This window comes from Fukomys damarensis, unplaced genomic scaffold (assembly GCF_012274545.1).
Source record: "Fukomys damarensis isolate Sample0158 unplaced genomic scaffold, DMR_v1.0_HiC HiC_scaffold_5, whole genome shotgun sequence".
NCBI lineage: Eukaryota > Metazoa > Chordata > Mammalia > Rodentia > Bathyergidae > Fukomys > Fukomys damarensis.
In genome coordinates, this window is record NW_022900917.1 from 11,378,725 (window position 1) to 11,399,960 (window position 21,236).

Below are 21,236 nucleotides of genomic sequence, written 5' to 3' on the forward strand. Positions count from 1 at the left end.
AATAATAATAATAATAATAATAATAATAATAATAATGTAGAATCATAATTAGGATATCAATAGGAAGAAAGGAATTATAAGAAATGAAAAAGTTAGAGCTATAATATTAGACCTCAATACACTTGCTGGAGCAAAAGACAAAATCAGTGAACTTGAAGAGAAGAGTATTCAAATTATCCAATCAGAAGTGCAGAAAGAAAACAAATGAAAAGAGCCTAAAAGGCACATGGAAAGCTATCCAACGGACTGATGTAAGTATTATAGGAGTTCCAGAAAGGCAAGAGAAAAAACTCCCCAAACTCAAGGAAAGACAGAAAATGCATCCAAAATTTCAACAGACTTTAATCAGGACAAATTCAGACATCTATGCCTAAAGAGATCTATTATAGTCAGACTGGAGAAAGGTGACAACGGAGAGAATCTTGAATGCATCATTTCAGAAGTGAAACCTCGTGTACACTAGAGGGTCAAAAGAATTAACAGCTGATTTTTAATGAAATCCATGGAGGGCAGAGGTTGGGAGGCTTAAATTTTTAAGAATGGAAAGAAAAATAGAATCAAGTAAGAGTTCTGTACAGATGTTCCTCTTTAAAGACCTGTATTTTTTTCTTTCTTTCTTCTCTTTTTTTTTTTTTTTTTTTTGTGCCAGGGATTGAACTCTGAACTTTGAACTTGCAAGGTAGGAGGTGGAACCACTGAGCTAAATCCTTGGCCCAAACACCTGTATTTTTAATGTCTCTGTAGACTTATGGCCGGGATGTGCTGTTTGGACTTAGTATCTGCCTCATTGACTTCAGACACATCCTTTATTTTATTTGTGTACAGTTGTGTACATCTTTATAGCTCTTCAATGTCTTTTTTTTTTTGTCCTTCACTTAATCTTTTTTTTTTAATTGAGTTTATTGGTACATTTAGGGATACGGTACAGTTACATTCATTGTTGGGATCATGTACCTTTACATGGCAAGTCTTGATTCTCATTTTTTTCCCCTTTCCTCTGCCCTCCCTTCACCCCCTCCTCCCCTCCCCATCTACAAACACTTTATTTTCATCTTTTCATTCTCTCACATTTTTTTCTTTTCCCTTTTTGTTCTTCCCCTACGTATCACACCTTCCCTACACCTTTAGCTCCTTTCCTCCCATTTCTAAATGTCAGTAATCTTATTAGAATCTTATGCATTGTTGCAGAATATTCACACCAGGGAAACTATTTGGTATTTACACATGTGGGACTTATTTATTTCACTTAGGAGTATATCTTCAATATGTATCCATTTTCCTATGAATGAATCTATTCTCTCGCTCTTTATGGCTGAGTAATATTCCATTTTATAGAAAAACCACAACTTCTTTATCCAGTTTCCAATGGATGGGCAAATAGGTTGTTTCCAAGATTTAGCTATTACAAACTGTGCCGCTATAAACATGGGTGCACATACTTCTCTGTGATATGATTCTTTTAGTTCTTTTGGAAAGATACCCAACAGAGGGATGGCTGGGTCAAATGGAACCTCCAGTCCAAGCTCTTTGAGGTATCTCCATATTGATTTCCATAGTGGTTGCACTAGTCTGCACTCCCACCAACAATGGAGGAGGGTTCCTTTCTCCCCACAACCCCGCCAACATTTGTTATTGTGTGATTTCTTGATAGCAGCCATTCTTTGTGGGGTGAGGTGGAATCTCAGTGTTGTTTTCATCTGCATCTCTCGAATGACCAGTGATGTGGAACATTTTTTCATATATTTTCAATGTCTTTTTGTATGTACATCTGTTTTTACAGTCTCGTAATTTTTACCGAGTGCACTGCAGAGTATAGCACTTGTAGCTTTACTTTCCATTATACATTACAGTGCTGCATGTAAGTGTAATACAAATGGTCTAATTATTTTTTTGCCTCAATATCCAAAAAATATAGAGTTTGCCTGATCTGAGGCAGAAGGGAGTGATGGGAGGGAGCACTGTCTCATGAGCCTGTTGATGCCGGCAGAACAGCTGCACCAATGGGCCAGAAAATTTAAACAGTGCATTCTTTTCACTGGGCTCACTTTAAAGACTATTTGCTTCCAACAGCTCCTCAGCTGATAATAAAATGGATTTTCTGGGCATGGTGGCTCACACCTGTAATCCCAGCACTCAGGAGGCTGAGGCAGAGGGATCGCTATGAGTTCGAGACCAGCCTGGACTACATAGTGAGTTCCAGGTCAGGCTCAACTACATAGTGAGACCCTGTCTCAAACAAACTAACAAACACACAAAAAATAAATAAATGGATTAATTTGGAGTTAAATAAGTTCTCAGATCCGAGTACATTCTTTAGAAATGATATTACCTTGAAACTTTTTGATATGTGAAGTATCTGCTATCGCATGGGTGCACATTTTCTCAGGGCTTCTGAACCACAGGAAACAATTAAATGTCACTGTGATCCTTGGTTCTGTATTTGTTTTAAGTGTTTAATTTTTGTCTTATACTCCTAGCTAGTAAGCTCCTTTACCACATACTCTGTCTTCCTATCCTGCGAGGTATTTGGTGCAGCGGTGGACAGAGCAGGGGCTGCATTAATGCCAACCTCACTGTCAAGGACATTCGGTGTTTCTAATGAGTTTTACAGTCAAGCAGATTCACGGTCCTGCGATGTCTTCTTAGTACTATTTTAGTGTCCCTGGTCCCTTGCGATGACCTGCAGAAGATTCTTCATTAACGAGGCAAAACTGCACATTTGAAGAGCAGCTTCAAAGAAAGAAAACAGTTTCCAGTGTGTATCAACTATATGATCAGTGCAACCTTGAAGAATCCATGGAAACGACTAAGGTGCCAGGAAAGGTCATATGAGGAAATATATCAATCGATGCTTTACTGATTTGCTGCAGATCCTGCCTGGGCGGCACCTGTTTTGCAGCCACGATTACTGATGAGCACTTTCTGTGTCCTCATTGTATCATAAGATAGCCTGGATTTTCTGACATGTGAGGGATTAACACCTCTGAACCCCGCTCATGTGATGACTTGTGTGGTCGATGTATTTCATTTTAAAGGTGGTTCGAGAGCATGTATTTTTAAGAAAAATAAATACTTTTGTTGAACTATTTTGATAATATGATGTCTAATACCGATTTCCTAGTTTTATGACTCACCTACTAAGGACTGTTTGGACTTAGACCTGAAGCACACTGGTCAGACTTAAGAGCCCCTGATTCACATCCTGGTGGGGGCAGTGCTGTACATCTTTTTACAGGTTCTCAGTATTTTATACACCTTATTTATATAGTACTGTACTTCTGCTGATTAGTACTAGAGTTTTATTATACATTACAGGTAAACATTATACAAACAAAGCCAAAGCCATTAAGCTGGAGTTCCCTTTGACCATTTCTTTGTTTTGAGTATGGTAACAAACATGTTATATACACTTTCTCATTTAGCAACCAATTCATTTAACGACCTAGCTGTAGGAATAGAACTCGGTGCTCAAAGGAAGATTGTCTTGATTGGCAAAGCTGTGCTTTAAAAATGGAGAAGAAATCAAGATATTTCTTATTAAGCAAAAGCTAAGGAAGAACAGAAATAAACTTTCACATCGACATGGTAATTGCTTTTGAAATTGACACAATTATTACACATGTATATGGGGCACAGTGTAATAAGTCAGTATGGTCTACGGTGTGTGATAGTCAAATCAAGATAATTATTATTTATCTCTAAAAATACACCTTTCGTGTTATGAAACATTAATTCTTCTCTTTTACTCCTTTATCCAATAAACAATGAATGGTTGAGAACCATAGCCATCCCACTTGCGGTGGAAGTTTTAAACTTGTTCCTCCTATGAAATTGCACTGGGCTACTGACAGTCCTTTATCCCCTTTCCTTCCTACCTTCCCTACTTTCCAGTGCCATTATTCTAGTCTCTACTTTTACAAAATTAAATTTTTTAGCTTCCGTATATGAGTGGGAATGTGTAATGTTTGTCTTTATGTTCTTGGCTATAACGCTGACATAATGTTGCCCAGTTCCGTTCGTAGTGATGCAAATGATAAGACTTTATGCTGTGTACCATTGAATGATATTGCACCACAGACACAGATAGACACATAGATGGGTAAATATCCCACGTTTCCTTTATTCATTTACCCATCGGTTGATGCCTTGGCAGATCCAAAGCTTGGCTACTGTGAATTTTGCTGCAATCCAGATGCAACAGCAGCCATTATTTTGATGCATTGATTTATTTTTCCTTGAATATAAACCTAGTAGTGGGAAAGATGGGTAATATGAGTTCTGTTTGTTTAGATTTTGAGGAGACTTTAATGTTTTCCTTAATGGCTGCACTAATTTACACTCCCGAGAACACTGTGTGATACTTCCGTTTTTACTGCATACTTTTCAGCATTTGTTATTTTTGTCTTGTGATTTTAGCCATTCCACTTGCCGCAGCATGAGATTTAATTGCAGTTTTAATTAGCATTTGCCTGATGATTAACGATGTTGAACATTTTTCATATACTTGATGGTCACATATTTTAAGAAATATTTATCCTCATCATGCACACATTTTAATTAGATTATTTATTTGTTCTTGAGATTAAAAAAAATATTATATTATCATCAGGATATTACTCACTTGTTAGATGAAATGCTTACAAATATTTTCTCCAAATTATGTAGGATGCCCCTTTCACTCTGTTGATGATTTCTTTATGCAGAAGCTTTTTAGTTTAACATAATCCTTTGCGAACTTTTAATTTTGCTGTCATAGTTTGAAGAAACTATGTAACATGTATTTTAGCTTTCTGTATAGTAAGGAAGAAACTGGGCAATAAAAGAACAAAATCTTTAAGCAGATAGCTCCAACTAATTGTCTCAGTGTGTCTCATAAACATTATTCTTTTTAATGAGTCCTACAGTGGAAATATGTTGAGTTACAGACAAAAAATTTTTCCAACCAGTAGCTAGTATACAAACAATCCAAGAGAAAATTTGTCAAAGTGAAATAGTCATGACTCAGAAATGGAAACATAGATGACAATTTAACATGATGAAAAACTGTGCAACTCAATTAATAGTGAAAAATGCAAAACAAAATTTTATATCCACCAGAGTGGCAGAGAAAAAGAAATATAATGTATAAAATTGTGAACTTTTAAGTTGTTAAAACAATTTTGAAATATCATATGGTACAATGTTATGCAATAAAGTTCTGCTTAATTATCTGGAGCATATATCACATAGAAATATATTTGAATGTAAACCAATAGTTATATAATATTGCTTATAATCATACTTCCTATAATGACAAAAATGGGACATAACTTAAATCTTTAAAGAAAGGCAATTAATTGAAAGTATTTATATTTAACTGCAATAAAGAAGCAATTTTTAAAAAATTATGATGATGTAAAACACATGATTTGATATTTTTTACTTATGTTTGTATTTGGCCAAATCAAATTCAATGATTTTGTTAACACTGATGTAAAAATATTTTAAAGATGAGTATGTTCAATGATTATTTTTGTTAGCTTGAAACCTCCAGGATATAAGATCTTCTTTATAAAATGAGAACCAAGACCTGCCATGTAAAGGTACAAGATCCCAATAATGAATGTAACTGTACTGTATACCTAAAAGGTACCAATAAACTCAATTAAAAAAAAAATCTTTATAGTTTTTAAATAAATGAACAGGTATTTCATTACTTGGTACTTGGTATTATTAAAGAGATATTTTTGTTTATCCTCTAGAAATGAATGTTGTAATCTAAGATATTTATTTTCCTTATTATATGATAAATAATACATTATACATTATTCCTTGCTCAAGGCATGATTGTATATTGGAAAGTATTTATGTAATTTCTTTCTGTGCTGATTCTTAATTACTGTGTTTTAATAATATTTCAAATACTTAATTGAATAATTGCAATTTAACTAAATTCAGATTTTTGCTTAAATGCATAAATAATGTATAAGTGCATACACATATTTTAGTAAGATATAGTGCTGTATTATATATCCTGTCATAGCATGTCTCTCCAAGTGTGTGCTCCCAGTTTTGCTCACATATTTTAATATATTTGAGGGATTCTGTTTCCAAATAATACCCCAAAATAAATCCATACAATTAAATCTAGTCATCTTGCTTTAGCTCTAACATTTTTTTAAGCTTTACTACTTAATGGAAATAGCATTATTTTTATAGCATACTGTTTTTCCGTGTTAACTTTATAAAAATATATAAAAATTCATGGAAAACCACTCTCCACCTACTTGTACTTTTTATGTGTTCTTAAAGTAGATTTGCATAATCCTGCTTTAAATAAGATATTCTATCCACAGAAGCATGCCATTCATTGAAATCTTAACCTGGAAGGTACAATGCAGCAAATAAAGGCCCTATAATGATATAATGTTTGAAATTCAGCAACGCTCTGACAGGTCATACTCCTATGAAATTCATATATTTTTTTTTTCTCTTGTGCATTTGGATATCTTTTCTGCTGTTGCTTTCTTCTCTGTGTTTATTACATAATACAATATATTCACAGTATTTCTTCTTTTTCTTACCAGGTTATCCAGATAAATTTTGAAGAATTTGATCTTGAGATTGGCTATGATACCTTGACAATTGGTGATGGTGGTGAAGTTGGAGACCCTCGGACAGTGCTCCAAGTGTAAGTTCCCCGTGTTTCATTTTTGTTTTAGCCTACCAGGTATTTATTATGTTTTACTCTCATTTTTTTTACATTGATTCCTCCCAGTACTCTAAACAGAAGAAGCATGGCATCTTATTTATTATCACTAACTCACACATAATTAATTTATTACTTTTTCAGTGAAGCTTGAGGCGCTTTATTTTGTAAGCCATAGTTTTCTATAACTGAATGCACTAAACCTGGTGGTTTATGCACCAAAAACTTTATTTCTTAGGGTTCGAGAGTCTGAGAAATCTACGACCAAAATGCCTTCAGAATTAATGTCAGGGGAGGATTGCCTTCATCTGCTGACACTTCTCACAATAGTATATATGTGTCACCAGTGGATCACAATTCCTTAGCAGCCTTTACATTGTAGATTTTTGAACACTTACACTAATTAGCCTAAATCAGAATCTCTGCTCTTGACCACACTCACCAGATGATCCTTGTGCGTACCACAATGCTATGACATGTTCAGAATATTTTTCAGTGTAAACAATTCCTAGAGGTATCCCTTTTATGTGCATATTTATAATCATGGACATTGACCTACTTTCTCTCTTTATATTGATTTTCAGATATATGTAATAAGGCTGGTTTTCTTTTCTTTTCTTTCTTCTTTTTTTTTTTTTTTTTTTTTTTTTTTTTTTGTACTGGGGATCGAACTCAAGACCTTGAGCTTGGAAGGCAGGCACAGTGCCACTGCCCTAAATCCCCGGCCCTCCTTTTCTTTCTTGGTGTTTTGAAAAATGTTTATAAGGAGATCTCCTTAAGTATTGTTAGCTCAGATTCCAAAGATAAAGCCAAAGATAACCACATGGTTACATGAAATATACTATCTATCTGAATATTACTGCCTCTTAGTTCTTTTCTTCAAGGAATTAAGCAAAATAAACCCCTTTTTCTTTTCACTTATCTTCAGGCACCCTTGACTTTAACTTCAACTTCTTTCCTCCCTTAAATATGGATATCATTACATTGATCAATACAATTGTTTGCCTATTTCTGGCCTGTTACAGCTCCATTTTGTGCTAAGGTGAGGGACAAGAGGACTGATATTTTCCCTACTCTACATGTTCAGTTATATTGCTACATTTTTTAACCCTTCCCTTCCCAGTAATCGACAGAATTTTATCAGCATCTTGAGCCCTTTATTACGACACTGGGATGATCGTCTAGAAACACTTTATAATTCCTTCCAAATGTCCTTAATTTTGTGCCATCTAGCTTAGAGTTCATTGGAGTAAACAAGAGTGTATTGGAAATTGGCAGCTGTGGAGCTCATGATCAAATAGAAATGTTTTGTTGTTTTGTTGGTTTGTTTCACCTTTGTCTGTGAAGTACAGTATTTTAGAGAACTGAAGTTTACTTATACGAATTTGAGCCTGTTATTGCTTTTGACTAAAGGTGACACCACACCTGGATGTTCATATGACATAAGATTACTTGAGCCATCTTCTGTCCTCTTTCATAGGATTTCCATAGCCGCTAATTCTTAGGACTTTATGCTCCAGCTCTAGAATCATTTGCATTGTCTGATGATGCCTGGCATCATTTAAACATGTGACACCCTGATGAGACACAAAACGGAGGTTGTTTTACCATGAAATATTTTATTTTCTTCCAAAGAAAAATGTGTCTGTTTTTATATCTGACACTTTATAAAAATTGAAGTTTCTTGGAAATTAAAATGTAGCAAGTTTGGTGATGATCATAACACATTTGACCCATCATACCCTCTTTAGAGATTTCTAAACTTGTGTAACTGGGTGTGGTGGAGTACACGTGTAATTCCAGTACTCTGGAAGGCCAAGACACGAGGAACTCAACAAGTTCTGCCCCATCATAGACAACATAGTGACTTAGCAAGACCCTATCTTAAAATATTTTTTATAAGGCTAGGGATGTACATAGCTCAGTAAAAAGTCCCTGAGTTCAATCCCCAGTTGTACTCACACACACACACACACACACACACACACACACACTCCAAAATTCCCCCTTTAATGGGACATATTTCCTCTTTTTCTACTTAAGAGGAAAGTTAGAATTAAAGAATTAATTTTTTTGAAACATTGCCTGGAAAAGGCAGACTGCCTAGCTGATTAACTAAAATATATTTCCCACTCCACTTTTTTTTCACGCATCTGCCACAAAACAAAGCTCATTCTTTCAGCTTGGGATTCAGTATTAAAGTTCATCTCGCACAAATAGATCCCAGGTCATAGATAGCATATCCTCTGCTAGCCACAACTTTTTTGTTGTTGCTTTTTTTAAAAAAAAGGACATTTGATTTAATTAATAGTACATAATTAGAGGTACAAAGATTAAAAAGGCATTCATCTTTATAGGATTCTAACATGACACATAATGATGATGTTAAAATTATCTCATATATTCAATCTTTAGAACTTCAAATGTAGGAGTCTATTTTATTAAGCAGAGGTCTATATACAATCATTGATGTTTCACAAACATAATCATGATGTGTTTGAACCACATATTTTACTCTATTTCAGTGTTACAAATGATTTGAAGACAGTGGTTATCCTGATACACCATTTGGTGTTCTTTTGGCAAAGCAAATTTTTGTATTCATCATATAGAAATATTACTGTTGAAAATAATATCAAGAGGCTATATGTATCTATCCACACTATCATACTTTTCCAATGAATACCATATGTTCAGTGGAGAATTAAAAATTTAAAAAAATAAATCTTCACGCTGTAACCGTTAGCTTTGAGACAGCTCATTTAGTAGATTTTAACTGGCCCTTTACTGAGAGTGAGGGAGAGCTGGGAGACGAAAAGGTAAAAAATATCCAAATATTAAAATGATCGTAAGACTGTGATCGAGATCAACGCTTGCCTATACAGACGAGTGAATTTAGATCCAAACTTATTATGAACACACTTATAAATACATATATAGTGTATACACATATATAATGTTTTTGTGAAACTCAAAGCATAAAGGCAATGATCTTTACTACATACTTTTAAATAGTGAGAGGGAAACCTGTATATATTTAAATATGGCTGTTAATTGTCTAAAATGTATGCATTTCCTTAAAATTTTTTTTTCTGTAAACGAGAAATAATGCTTTGCTTTCTTCATGTCTTAAAGAATTTTGGACCCCTCCCTTGACCTCAATTGCTCCCTAAAAATCTCCTAAATTTTGCGTTAGTAATTTTGCACCAAGTACTGAAAATGGTCGTGTTTCCTTGTATATTAAGATACAAGTGGGCAAATCTTAAGTCCTGTACTGAGCCAGTGAAATGAAGTAGCAAAAGGAGCCAAAGTCACAAGATAATTAAGTGAAAGGAAGTGTGTCCTGTGCCTGATTTTTTTAAAAACAAAGTGAGTCTGAGCTTAACTAGCCAGTATAAAACTAGAAAAATAACCAATGTGATAATAGAAAGTGCCTGAACAGTCAAATAAAGACAGTCTGTCTTATAAAGTGTAACTTTTTCTTCTGCTGATGGTATGGGAATGAAAGAAAGTGGTGTTATATTTTTTCCTGTTCTCACATTATTGTTGCCACATGGTCCTTAGTTTGTGAGACCTTTGTACTTCATTTCATGTTCTGTTTCCTTTACTCTGAGAAGTTATATTTATTATGAAAAGTCTGTTTTTGTTCTGCATCTCTGTGTCCACAACCAGGGAATGTGTTTTTCTTGCTTCTCAGAAATTTGCTCAATTTCACCATCAGAAACAAATTACACTCCTCTGAAAATGCTGTGTAACTTCCTTCTCTTTGAGTGAGGATGACTGTGACAGAACTTTCCTAGTGCCCACATCCGAGGGGTGTTGTATTGAGGCTGGCTGACTTTACACATTTTTCAGACTTTGAATTATATCAAAAGTTCTTTTGAACTCTAAGGCTTTGTGATAACTTACTGAATTTGTATCCAGCAAGTAAGCTGAACTAATTTTGAGGGGTTATGAAGCGTATAGCTTAAGTTAAACTTTTTCGAATACAGGCAAACCCATGGAATTCACAGGATCCCAAGCAAGAATTCAAATAAAAAAGACATTGTTTAATGTGTAAATATAACAGTGATGTGTCAAGATAAAAACTTAAATACTCTAGGTTTCATGCTCCTACCTCAACAAATCATTATCCTAACAACTTTCTTTGCTGGGATTCAGTGATACGAGATTTAGGAAGCAGACTCTGTCCCAGGAAGGCAGGTGCCTGGCAGGAACTAGGCAGATGCAGATCATGGATGGCGCTCTCTTTACAAGAATCAGGAAGAGGCCCATCTCGGACTGGCCTGAGAACAGAATTATAAATACGGCGGATACATTTTCAAGAGCTTGTAGAACACCTGTTGATGGAAATGTATTTATATATATTTTATAACAGGAAAAACTAGTCTCCATTTTCATCTATGTTCATTTTGTGCTTTTAAAATTCAGTATATTGGTATTTCATAAATATACGTAATGATCACATTCATCATAGAGAATTTGTACCTGTGCACGATATTTCTTGGTTTTCTTTTTCTTTTTTCCCATTCCCCTCCCCTCCATTCAACCCTCTTCCTCTCCTTCTTTACAAAAGTTTTTTTTCCATTTTTTTTTTTGTTTTTTAAATTTGATTCAAGTGCCAGAAATTTAATTTGGGATACCAAAATCACTTTTAAAATAAATTCATTTAAACTGGGTGTGGTGGTATGTGTCCAGAGTCCCAGCTAGTTGGGCGGCTAAGGCAGGGGGATTGCTTGAACACTGGAATTCGAGGCCAGCCTAGATGATATGGCAAGACTCTGTATCTTAAAAGTAAATGAAACAATAAGAAAGCATACTCACCTTGAAAATTATTTACGATAGCACAACATCTCATAATATTTGAAATTTTTTCTCAAGATATGCCTTCAGCCTACACTTACTGTATAAATTTTAATTAATAAACAGGGTGCAGCACTCTGATACATATTTAACAGGATGAAACATTCTATCCTATTCTCTATAGGCCAAAGTATTCAATTGGAAATATGTAGTGTTTTTGTTTTTCTCTTTCTTCTAACGTGTAGGTTCTAAAAAGTAAAGTACTCATTCACTTCTATAAAAAGTAGTCCATAACATTATTAGATATCCAGCATCCAAAATACTAAGCTGAAAGGAATTATGAAGCATTTTAAGTAATTGTTATGAACGTTTTTTTCTGTGAAGTGCAAAGAAGGACTCATACCATTACAGAAATTAGTATGATTGAGCATCATATGTAAAGCTAAGTTCTCCATATTAGTTTATCAACTAAAAATTTCTAGAACAATGGACATTTAAGTTCGCAGTGTATATACTTCTTACTGCTTCTGTCACGTGTTTTACAGTATTTACAATGCATGCGTGTTCATTTTTCCTTCTCTTCCCCTCCCTCCCCTTCTTCATCTCTCTTGACCCGTAAGTTCTCTGTTTATTTTGGTTCTGATAAAGTGAGTTGGAAGGATGTTTTCCCAGTTATAAGTATATTTCTAGCAACATCCCAGTGGTATAATGATGAATGTCAGTACAGATCAGAATATGAACCTATTTGATAACAATCTAGTTAATGGATTTGAGCCATCACACTATTATCCTGTAAAGGCTGTCAAGAGAACTTCCACTTTTTCAGATTGTTTGCAATGTGCTATTTTCACACATGTATACATTTACGGGATAGAGAAAATGGATGCAATTTGCTTGAAAGAATCTAGCAGTGATGATAATACATTTGCTAGCACCGTGATCATTTCCAACCATGCCGTGTGTATGGAAAGGGGGGGTGGTATTTTTTCTTTCTTCAGTTTTTATATTTTATTAGACTGTTTGCAGCACGTATGATTGCATTCCTGCTGTGGAGTTGGTGCGTGGACATCACACGTCTTTATTACATTTTCTTCCTCTTCCCCTCTACTCCCTTCTTCATCCCTAGCTCGTCTGATCTCCTTTCCATTTGAGACAGATCGATCTCCCCACTTCCTACTATATCTTTTACTTTGCTCATTATTTATAGTTTGCACTTTTCACATAAGATAGACCGTGCCTTATTTAAATTTGTGTGTTTCATTTATTTCACTTAACATTATGGCCTTAAGGTGCTTCCACTTCCTACAAATGACTCAAGTTTATCTATCTTGATGGCAGAGTAGTGCTCCATTGTATATAAATAAATACCACACTTCCTTTATTCATCCGTCTGTTAATGAACATATACCCAACATCCAAGATTTATGAGATTTCTGTTATGATTTGGGCTGCTGTAAGTATGGACATGCACCTTCTCTGGTGTGTAACAGCAGACGTAGACATGCAGTCTACTAGGAATGTGGTGATCCTTCCATTTTCCCCCTGTCCTTGCATGTTTTACTATTAGAGTCACAGGAATGCTGTACAGATTAATAAAGTGAAAACATGCAAAAAGCAAGGTCTTGTACTCATAATACAACTCTAGAAATTGTGTGGGTGTGTACTGATGTTCACTGACATTTTTTTTTTCTAACAAACATCTTGCAAATTGAGGGGAGCAAATGCTGTTTTTTTTGGGGGGGGATTACCGGGGAAGGGATTGAACTCAGGTCCTTCCTCTTGCAAGGCAGGCCACCAAACCACTGAGCTAAATCCCCGGCAAATGCTGTTTTAATTACCCCAAAATGTTTCTATGATTTCTTCTAGTACAGTGTCCGATTGGTACAAAGTAAAATATCATTGTCAGACACATGTCAGTAGACTGACAGAATTCTTCTGATGATCCCATTGTTAAACACACAGACACATACTTCTATTAATATAACTTTTAATATAATTTTGGGGTGGGTACTGGGGATTGAACTCGGGCCTTTGCGCTTGCAAGGCAGGCCACCGAACCGCTGAGCTAAATCCCCGGCCCCATTATTTTGTTTATTTTTAGTAACTGTCTTACTAGCTTCCTGAAGAGTTTTGTTTTCATTAGACTCATGAATAGATTATTACTTACTCTTAGTATAATTGCTATAAGGGAATTGATAAATATATTTCGACAAGCTTTTTATCAAAGGGATCTTTATTTTAAACTACTCAACAATTTTCTGTTTTTAAATTAAGGCTAGGGAGCTGGGGATTTAGCTCACAGGTTATACTGCCTGCTTCACAAGTGAAAGGTCCCAAGTTCGATCCAGCCATTAAAATTAATTAATTAATTAATTAAGGCCAGGGCCAGGGATTTAGCTGGATGTTTCTGTTGCCTGCCTTGCAAACACAAGGACCTGAGTTCGATCCTTGGTACCAAAAAAATAAAACAAAACAAAATTGAAGCTACGTTTCTTACAAAATCATATTAATATGCATAATATTGGTCTTGAACAAAATCTTCTACCACCAATGAATTATAGCTTCCCATCTTTGTTCTTTACTGCACTACCTGAGCCACCATGAGCTAATGAGAGAATACATTTTAGTGTTAATAATAGGATAATAATTTTGGGATTAATTGCTACAGTTATCACCTTGGATTTTCTGAAATATTGAATCTGAGCATTGAGTTAAAAACGGGATGTGGTACCATGATTTGTAACGGGGGAAGAGAAGCCATTCTTCCCCAGAGAACATTCCCTGAGAACGGTGAGCAGAAAGCAGTCGTTTCAAACAGTAGCACAGACATATCAGATGCCTCAGCGCTTTATAGGTCTACCTGAGGATCTCCACACTGCCTGATTTCACCCCCAGGAGAACAACAAAACTGAAAACGTCTGTTATTTTGTGGACATGATTTCACACAGAGTCATCCTAATGAACAGCCATTGCACAATTAGAGATATGTACTCCTGGACCTTGGAATTACTTTAAACTGTAACATTTTGATTACTGACAGTAAGTTACAACATATAAGAATAGTTATCCTGAATCTTTCAACATGACTATTGCTGTTTGTGTATTTTGAAAACGCTTATGTTTTCTACAAGGGAAAGCAATTTATTGCAGTTTGCTTTATATATGTTATATATTCCTTCATATATGCACTGAATTAAGAAAAAATATTGTGAAATAAGAAGAATAGGGACAAAGAGGAAAGGGAAATGGGAGGGGTAGTGGAAAGGAACGAAGAGAATGGAGTCAATATAAGAAAATGAAAAATAATGGAAACAAAATCTTTGTAGATTGGGAAGAAGGGAGGGGTTGAAGGGAGGGCAGGGGAATGGGGAAAAACTAAGAACCAAGATTGATTATGTAAAGGTACAAATTGCCAACAGTGAATGTCATTATATTGGATACATTAATGGTACCAATAAAATTGATAAAAGTTAAAAAAGAAACAAAGTTTAAAACTTTTAAATTGTCTTTTCTATCATTAAATTTCATATTGTGATATCCATTTTAAAAATGTGGGGGCCAAATATATACAAAGAATATCTAAATGAACTGTCTTTTATCCCATAAATACTGTTATATAAACAAAGCTTTTAAGGTGTTAAGTATATACAATGACGTATCCATAAATAAATACAAGGATATATATTTTGAAATCATGCCTACTAGATTCAATTTTCAAAAAGCAAATCTCCATGACAAATAATCTATTTGTAAAGTTCACACAAGAATCATGGTAGAAACTCTCATACACATTATTCCTTTGCATTAGTCAATAAATAAAACATTCTGAAGCCTATGTCCATGAATAAAGTTAAAGCTGCAATGAATTATACTTAGCTAAAAGTGTTAGCATTTATAGAGCATTATCATTCTCTAGCCCTTTAAATGTTGTGATTTTAAAACTATATATTACTCTTACAATTATCCATTTCCTCAAGGGTTATTGTTGTAGCTGTTGTTAAAATATTTTCCCAACAATTATCATCTTTAGTGAACTTCACATACTCCAAAATGAATTTACACATCACTTTCGATAGCATGGTATTAGAAAATTGAATATTACATATACTTCAATAAAAGGCTAAAGTTATATGTGTGTGTAAAATTAGACATTGATCCTTATAAACAAATTTACAAGATCCTATATTTTATTTGAGATTCTATATCCATTTTTGAGGAAATTTCCTGAATGCATATATTTAGGGGTCTTACTCTTTTTATTCAAGTGTGCAAGGGAAAGTTAGGAAGATTAGAATGCATTGAGACTGCACAGTGAGGTTCCTCAACCTGTAAATAATCACATAATATGATATTTTTACTCTGTAAATAGTTCTAAAAGATGTAATAAAACATATTAAAACTATGTGAAGCCTCAATCAAGAGAATTATGAGTGACCCAAGTCTTCTGTGCGGCCCCACAATTTCCTTTACTGTCATAAATGGGGGTTGAATTCACAGTTGACCACAGCAGGAAGATTGAATCTAAATCAAGGTCTTTGAGAGGAAAATAGAAGGAACCAGACCTGGAGGTTTTGAGCAAAGTGCAGTGTTTAAATGAGATACCCAGTGCAGACAGATTGATTTAAACATAGAATCATCTGCCAATGCAGCGAACCCTTTCCACCAATGTACCGAAGAATGAAATACTTTTTGCATTAAGGATTAAACCAGACAGTGATGGGCATTTTAGACAATCTGATGAGGAGATTTGAAAAAACTAAAGAAATCTTACCATTTTATATAGCCAGGCATACAAAAATCCATTACATACACATTAAGGGTCCTTACCAAAAGGAAAAATAAAATTTTGCTGTATTTGAGAGGCAGAAAGTTTTATTATGGAGCCATGTTCCTGGGCTTAAACTCCCACAGAAAAGGGAGATGGGATCTCTTCAAAGAAATAATTTAGCTTACTTGTATTAGTTATCTTTTATGCATTGATAAAATAACATTCTATAAGTTTCAGGCTGTTAAAACCATTCAGAGGGCCAGGGATTTAGCTCAGTGGTTCCGCCGCCTGCCTCACAAGCAAAAGAACCCAAGTTTGATCCCCTGGTACCCCCCCAAAAAATCAGAAGTAAATAGAAAATAAGAACCAATAATTAAAATTTTCCAGGGAACAACTTCCAGTATTCACTTCACACAGACTGTTTTCAGATTTGTATAGTTGAGCTCCTGCACATTATTTTATATGCTTTTTTTTTTCTTGGTAACAGGTATTGAACTCAGGATCTGGACTTTGCTAGGCAGACAGTGATCATGCACATTTTTTAGTCCGAAACTCTCATGCCCATTTCATAATGAGCTTACTTTACTTTCTGTCATGGCCCCCGAGCTCTAGTTTTCATTGTTCCTCCTGGACTTACACTATCTCTCTACTGCATTTTGTAAGACTACTACCTATAACTCACGAAAATTCTAGTTCTACATGCAAAATGTAGAAAATTTAATAGAAAAAAGCTTCAAATGATAGTGTGTAATATATCACATGTGATAAAAATATATTGCATGCTTACATTTTTAAAAATTTACTATCATAAAAGGCCCCTTGCCATAAATCCTCAAAATACTCCTCCTTGCTTGGAACATACTTATTGCATCATTCTTGCTACTAACCCAATCAGTTCTGGAAGTCTCCTACAATGATTACCCTTACAAGTTGTAATAAAAAATTTGATGAATGTTGCTGCAAAGTTCCATCCAACAAAAAGTGAGGCTCATAAAAATGTTGTGATGGGTTCCCACCTACTTTAATAGTTCTCATATCTTGCAACATCTAGCTTTTGCTCAAAGTCAAAAAGATCATGAAAGATGATAAAGGAGCTGACTCAGGACATCAAGGCAGTGTTATAGGAAATAACACTGGAGATGAAATGTGAAATCTATCTCCCAACCGGTTAACTTTATGATATGCCAAGTTCTCGTTCTCTAACAATCGAAGAATGAGTCCTAGGAGCAGCAGAGCTTAAGAGTAGGAAGATATTTATTGATAAGAAAGCTCCCCAAGAGCAGGAGTGGGACCCAAGTGGGTAGCCCGGGGACCCCACTTTACAAAGAGTTTTATAGGGTAAAACCCACTTGCGTACAACATGGGCCACAGCCATGAACATCCAATATAATTATGAAATATGAAATATTTACTCTACACTAAATCAGTTCTCCCTCTTCTTTCTATTCTTGGCAGACTTTTCTTCCAAAGGCCTTATTTACTCCTCTTCCTTCACCCTTTGTGTGACCCCTGGCTTCATTTCAACTATGTGAATGTGACATTATTAATGACATAGGAAGCTTGAAATCATTTCCCTTTTTATGTTATAAAATTGTACATTTCTGAATGAGAGATTATTAATGCATAAATTCAGTTATGTAACATTAAAAACCATGCAGCAACCTATTTTAAATAAAACTATAAACAATAAATAAACGTGACACAAGTAGTCTCTCAATTGGATGGTTGGTATTAAGTCTCACATTTTCACCATCTGTCATAAAAGGTTAGATTACATTATTTGTGATTTCATTTGTTTCTCTCATACTATATGAATATTTTTGATAATATTTCTAAGAAAATTCTGGTGCATTTTAAAGGAAAAATTGAGATAAATTATCGATGCTAAAAATACTTAAAATTTCTTATAGATAACCTTTTCTTTTGAGTTCAAAAGAAGTGTAGGGCCTCTCTATTGCTCTAAATTTTGCCTCAGGGAAATGAAAGCTCTAACCTAGTTAAACATAATAAAATGATATTTTTAAATGACAGACCTTGATCACTAAATTATGCAATTTGTCTCTCACATCAACACAGACCTGTACGTTTTCCTGACAGTGTATTTTTTTCTAGCAAGTGAGTACTGAGAAACACATCCACCTGGTAATTTGCACGCAGGAAGTGTGTTAATAACCCATCTCTTCCTTCTTTGTCCATCTCTTTTCAGGCTGACCGGCAGCTTTGTACCAGACTTGATAGTGAGTATGAGTAGCCAAATGTGGCTGCACCTTCAGACAGATGAAAGTGTTGGATCTGTTGGATTCAAGGTGAACTACAAAGGTAATGATGCCTTGCTACCGTGAGAAATGTTATCTTAATACCACTAGAGAATACTTTTAAATTCAAGTTTAATTGCATCTACAAAGTCAAAACATTTTGAAAGCACAAGTGAGAATATATTACAATACAAGTCATTTCCTTTTTTACTACAGATGATGATTCCATTTATTTTTTGCATAAAACGAATTTTTCCTTTAAAGTATGTCTATTTTGTATCCCTCATATCTTTCCCGTCTGTTAGGCTGTCCTTGTGCCTCTTTGGTTCCATACTGCTCATCTTCCCCAGAATATATCATGCAATTTTATGTTCCTTAAATAGTGCGACTAGCCAAAGTCTCCAAAGTACTAAATACTTAAATGTAATAGTAATGGAATTAAACAAACAAATATCCCACAGTTCATTAAAATCCTTTGTAAATCATAGAACACAAAAATTATAAATTTCCTACTACTCATCCCAATGTTGGTTCAAGTACAGATTAATGATTAATTATATTTAAAAATAAAATATTTTATCCTAGGTCTAGTTTTATTTTAGCTTAATTTATGAGATATATTGTGAAATGATGCATATCTTTGACACATATCAAACCCTGATTAAAGTCAGTATATATACACAATGTACCTATTAGAAATGCAAATTTGCAATTACATAACTGTTAATATATTCAATTAAAACTTTTTGCTTTAAGAAAAGAAAATGTAAAACAGGCCATCAGAATGTTATGAGGTTTGAATTTATTATTACCATTTTAACAAAATTCATTGTTCTCTAGCTTATCAATTAAACAATGCCTGTGAAAAACTCTTCCTTGCATAATAATAATTTTTATTCTGAGTTTCCTTTTCCAACCACTGCCATGCCTTTGTGTCTGGACACATTGAAATTAATGCATGATGTTGTCAGGGAGACCAGGCACATTTGTTCTATATTTTTTTAACTTGTGACTAAATTTGCTACTATATTAATTTGAATAGTTCAGAAAATCTGTATAATTGTCAGCTTAAAAAACAGATTAGCATGATCATAGTTATAAATATATTGTTCCTGAATTTAAAATCCTCATCTACTACAAGTAAGTAAAACAAGATTACCAAAAAATAAATAAATAAATAAATAAATCAACAAGATTACAACAGTGTAGAAAAGGTGAATTTATGTTCAAATTACTGGATAATTTTCTTTTTTCTTTTATTTTCCCCAACAAAAGGATTAAGTGAATCTGACGTCATTACAGTCTTTTTTCTTTTATTTTGCATGTGTTACCTGTCAGAAAATCTATAGCCATTTAAATCTTAGAAATTGTATTAATCCTTGTTGATGTTGCTTCAACAAAAATATATAGTTAATAAAAGTCATGATCAGTATGGAACAGCAGGGGAGTTGTGGTGACATTCATGCGGCTCTCTGTTCCGCTGCAGTTCCAGAACTGCAAGTACATTGTAAAGGAGAACAATTTGCCATTATTTTATTGTCTTTCTACTTAGTTATCAGCAAAGTAGTTAAAAAATATGCAGTGTACTATGTACTATGTGAATTGTGGGATAAAAGAAGAACATACCATTTCTCTTTCTGTCTCTCTCCCGAGAAGGTCATAAAACAGTAATACAAAATAAATTATATTCAACTATTCATACAAAAGTATTACAGAGATGAGATATTTGAAACCAACCTGTAAGATCTAAATGAATAATTCCCTTATTTCTCTGCTTTCCTTCCATCTTGTGTCTTCCAGTGTAAAATAGACATTATTAATGGTGATCATCCAGTATCACAGATGTGTTCATATTACACTCTTCCTTAAAAAGCTTAATTTTCTATTGCCCAAAGGCAAAGTCCCAAAACTCCATGGATTTGTTGTCTAGCTTTCTCTATCTTTATTTTTTTTTTATTTTTATAGTTTTTTCTAAACTCTTAATTATTCAAGTTATCCATAATTCTCTAGATTGTTACACATTTCCTCTTTGAATATTAAGTGAATTCCACCTGGATCGCTACTCCAATTTTAATTCATTTTTAAAGACCAAATTTAAATGCTCCTTCTGGAACATCTTCCTTAACTCTTTACCCATCAGAACCAACCACTTCTATTTTATAAACTCTGCACTCATACACTCAAGTATGTTTTATTGTATTTCTGGAGCAGCACCCTGTGCTGTGTCATCATAATTATTTATTCAACTAAGCAGAACAAATTATTTCTTCCACGTAAACAAGGTAATATAAAGTAAAATATGTTGTCATGACATTTGTTTACCTTATATCATTTTCTTTTTACTCTGAGAGTCATGGTTTTTTCATTCTCCATAACTTAAAACATGAGCTTAAGTTTGAAACAGGGCTCAGTTTGAAAAGTTTCAAATTTTGATGGATGGATAGCTTCAGCAATTTTGCCAACTAAAAATAATTCCCATAATTACCGTGCTCTGTGTTAAGCAGTATGTTGGTTCTAAATGGAACAGCTGCTACAAACCTTTTCAGATTTGATCTAAAGGTGTCTCCTTTTTTGTCATCTGTAGATTTCACTTGAGATAGCATTGAATGTATCTTTTCCTTAAATTGTGTATTTTATTGTATAGTTTGTCTCTTAAAATTTTTAAAATTTTAAATGTAAAGACTACATTTTATAATGTAGACTTTGTTTCTTATTATTCATT

The 21,236-nt window shown here is 34.2% G+C and overlaps 1 protein-coding gene across 2 annotated transcripts in view; it reads left to right on the plus strand.

The window, feature by feature from the left end:
* Csmd3 (CUB and Sushi multiple domains 3) overlaps positions 1 to 21,236 on the plus strand; it is a 1,090,649-nt gene that overhangs the window by 543,129 nt on the left and 526,284 nt on the right. For both annotated transcript variants that reach the window (XM_010619527.3, XM_033759931.1), the window contains 2 exons: positions 6,567 to 6,670; positions 18,466 to 18,578. In XM_010619527.3, coding sequence (XP_010617829.1) covers positions 6,567 to 6,670; positions 18,466 to 18,578 — 217 coding nt within the window. The remainder of the gene's footprint in view (positions 1 to 6,566; positions 6,671 to 18,465; positions 18,579 to 21,236) is intronic.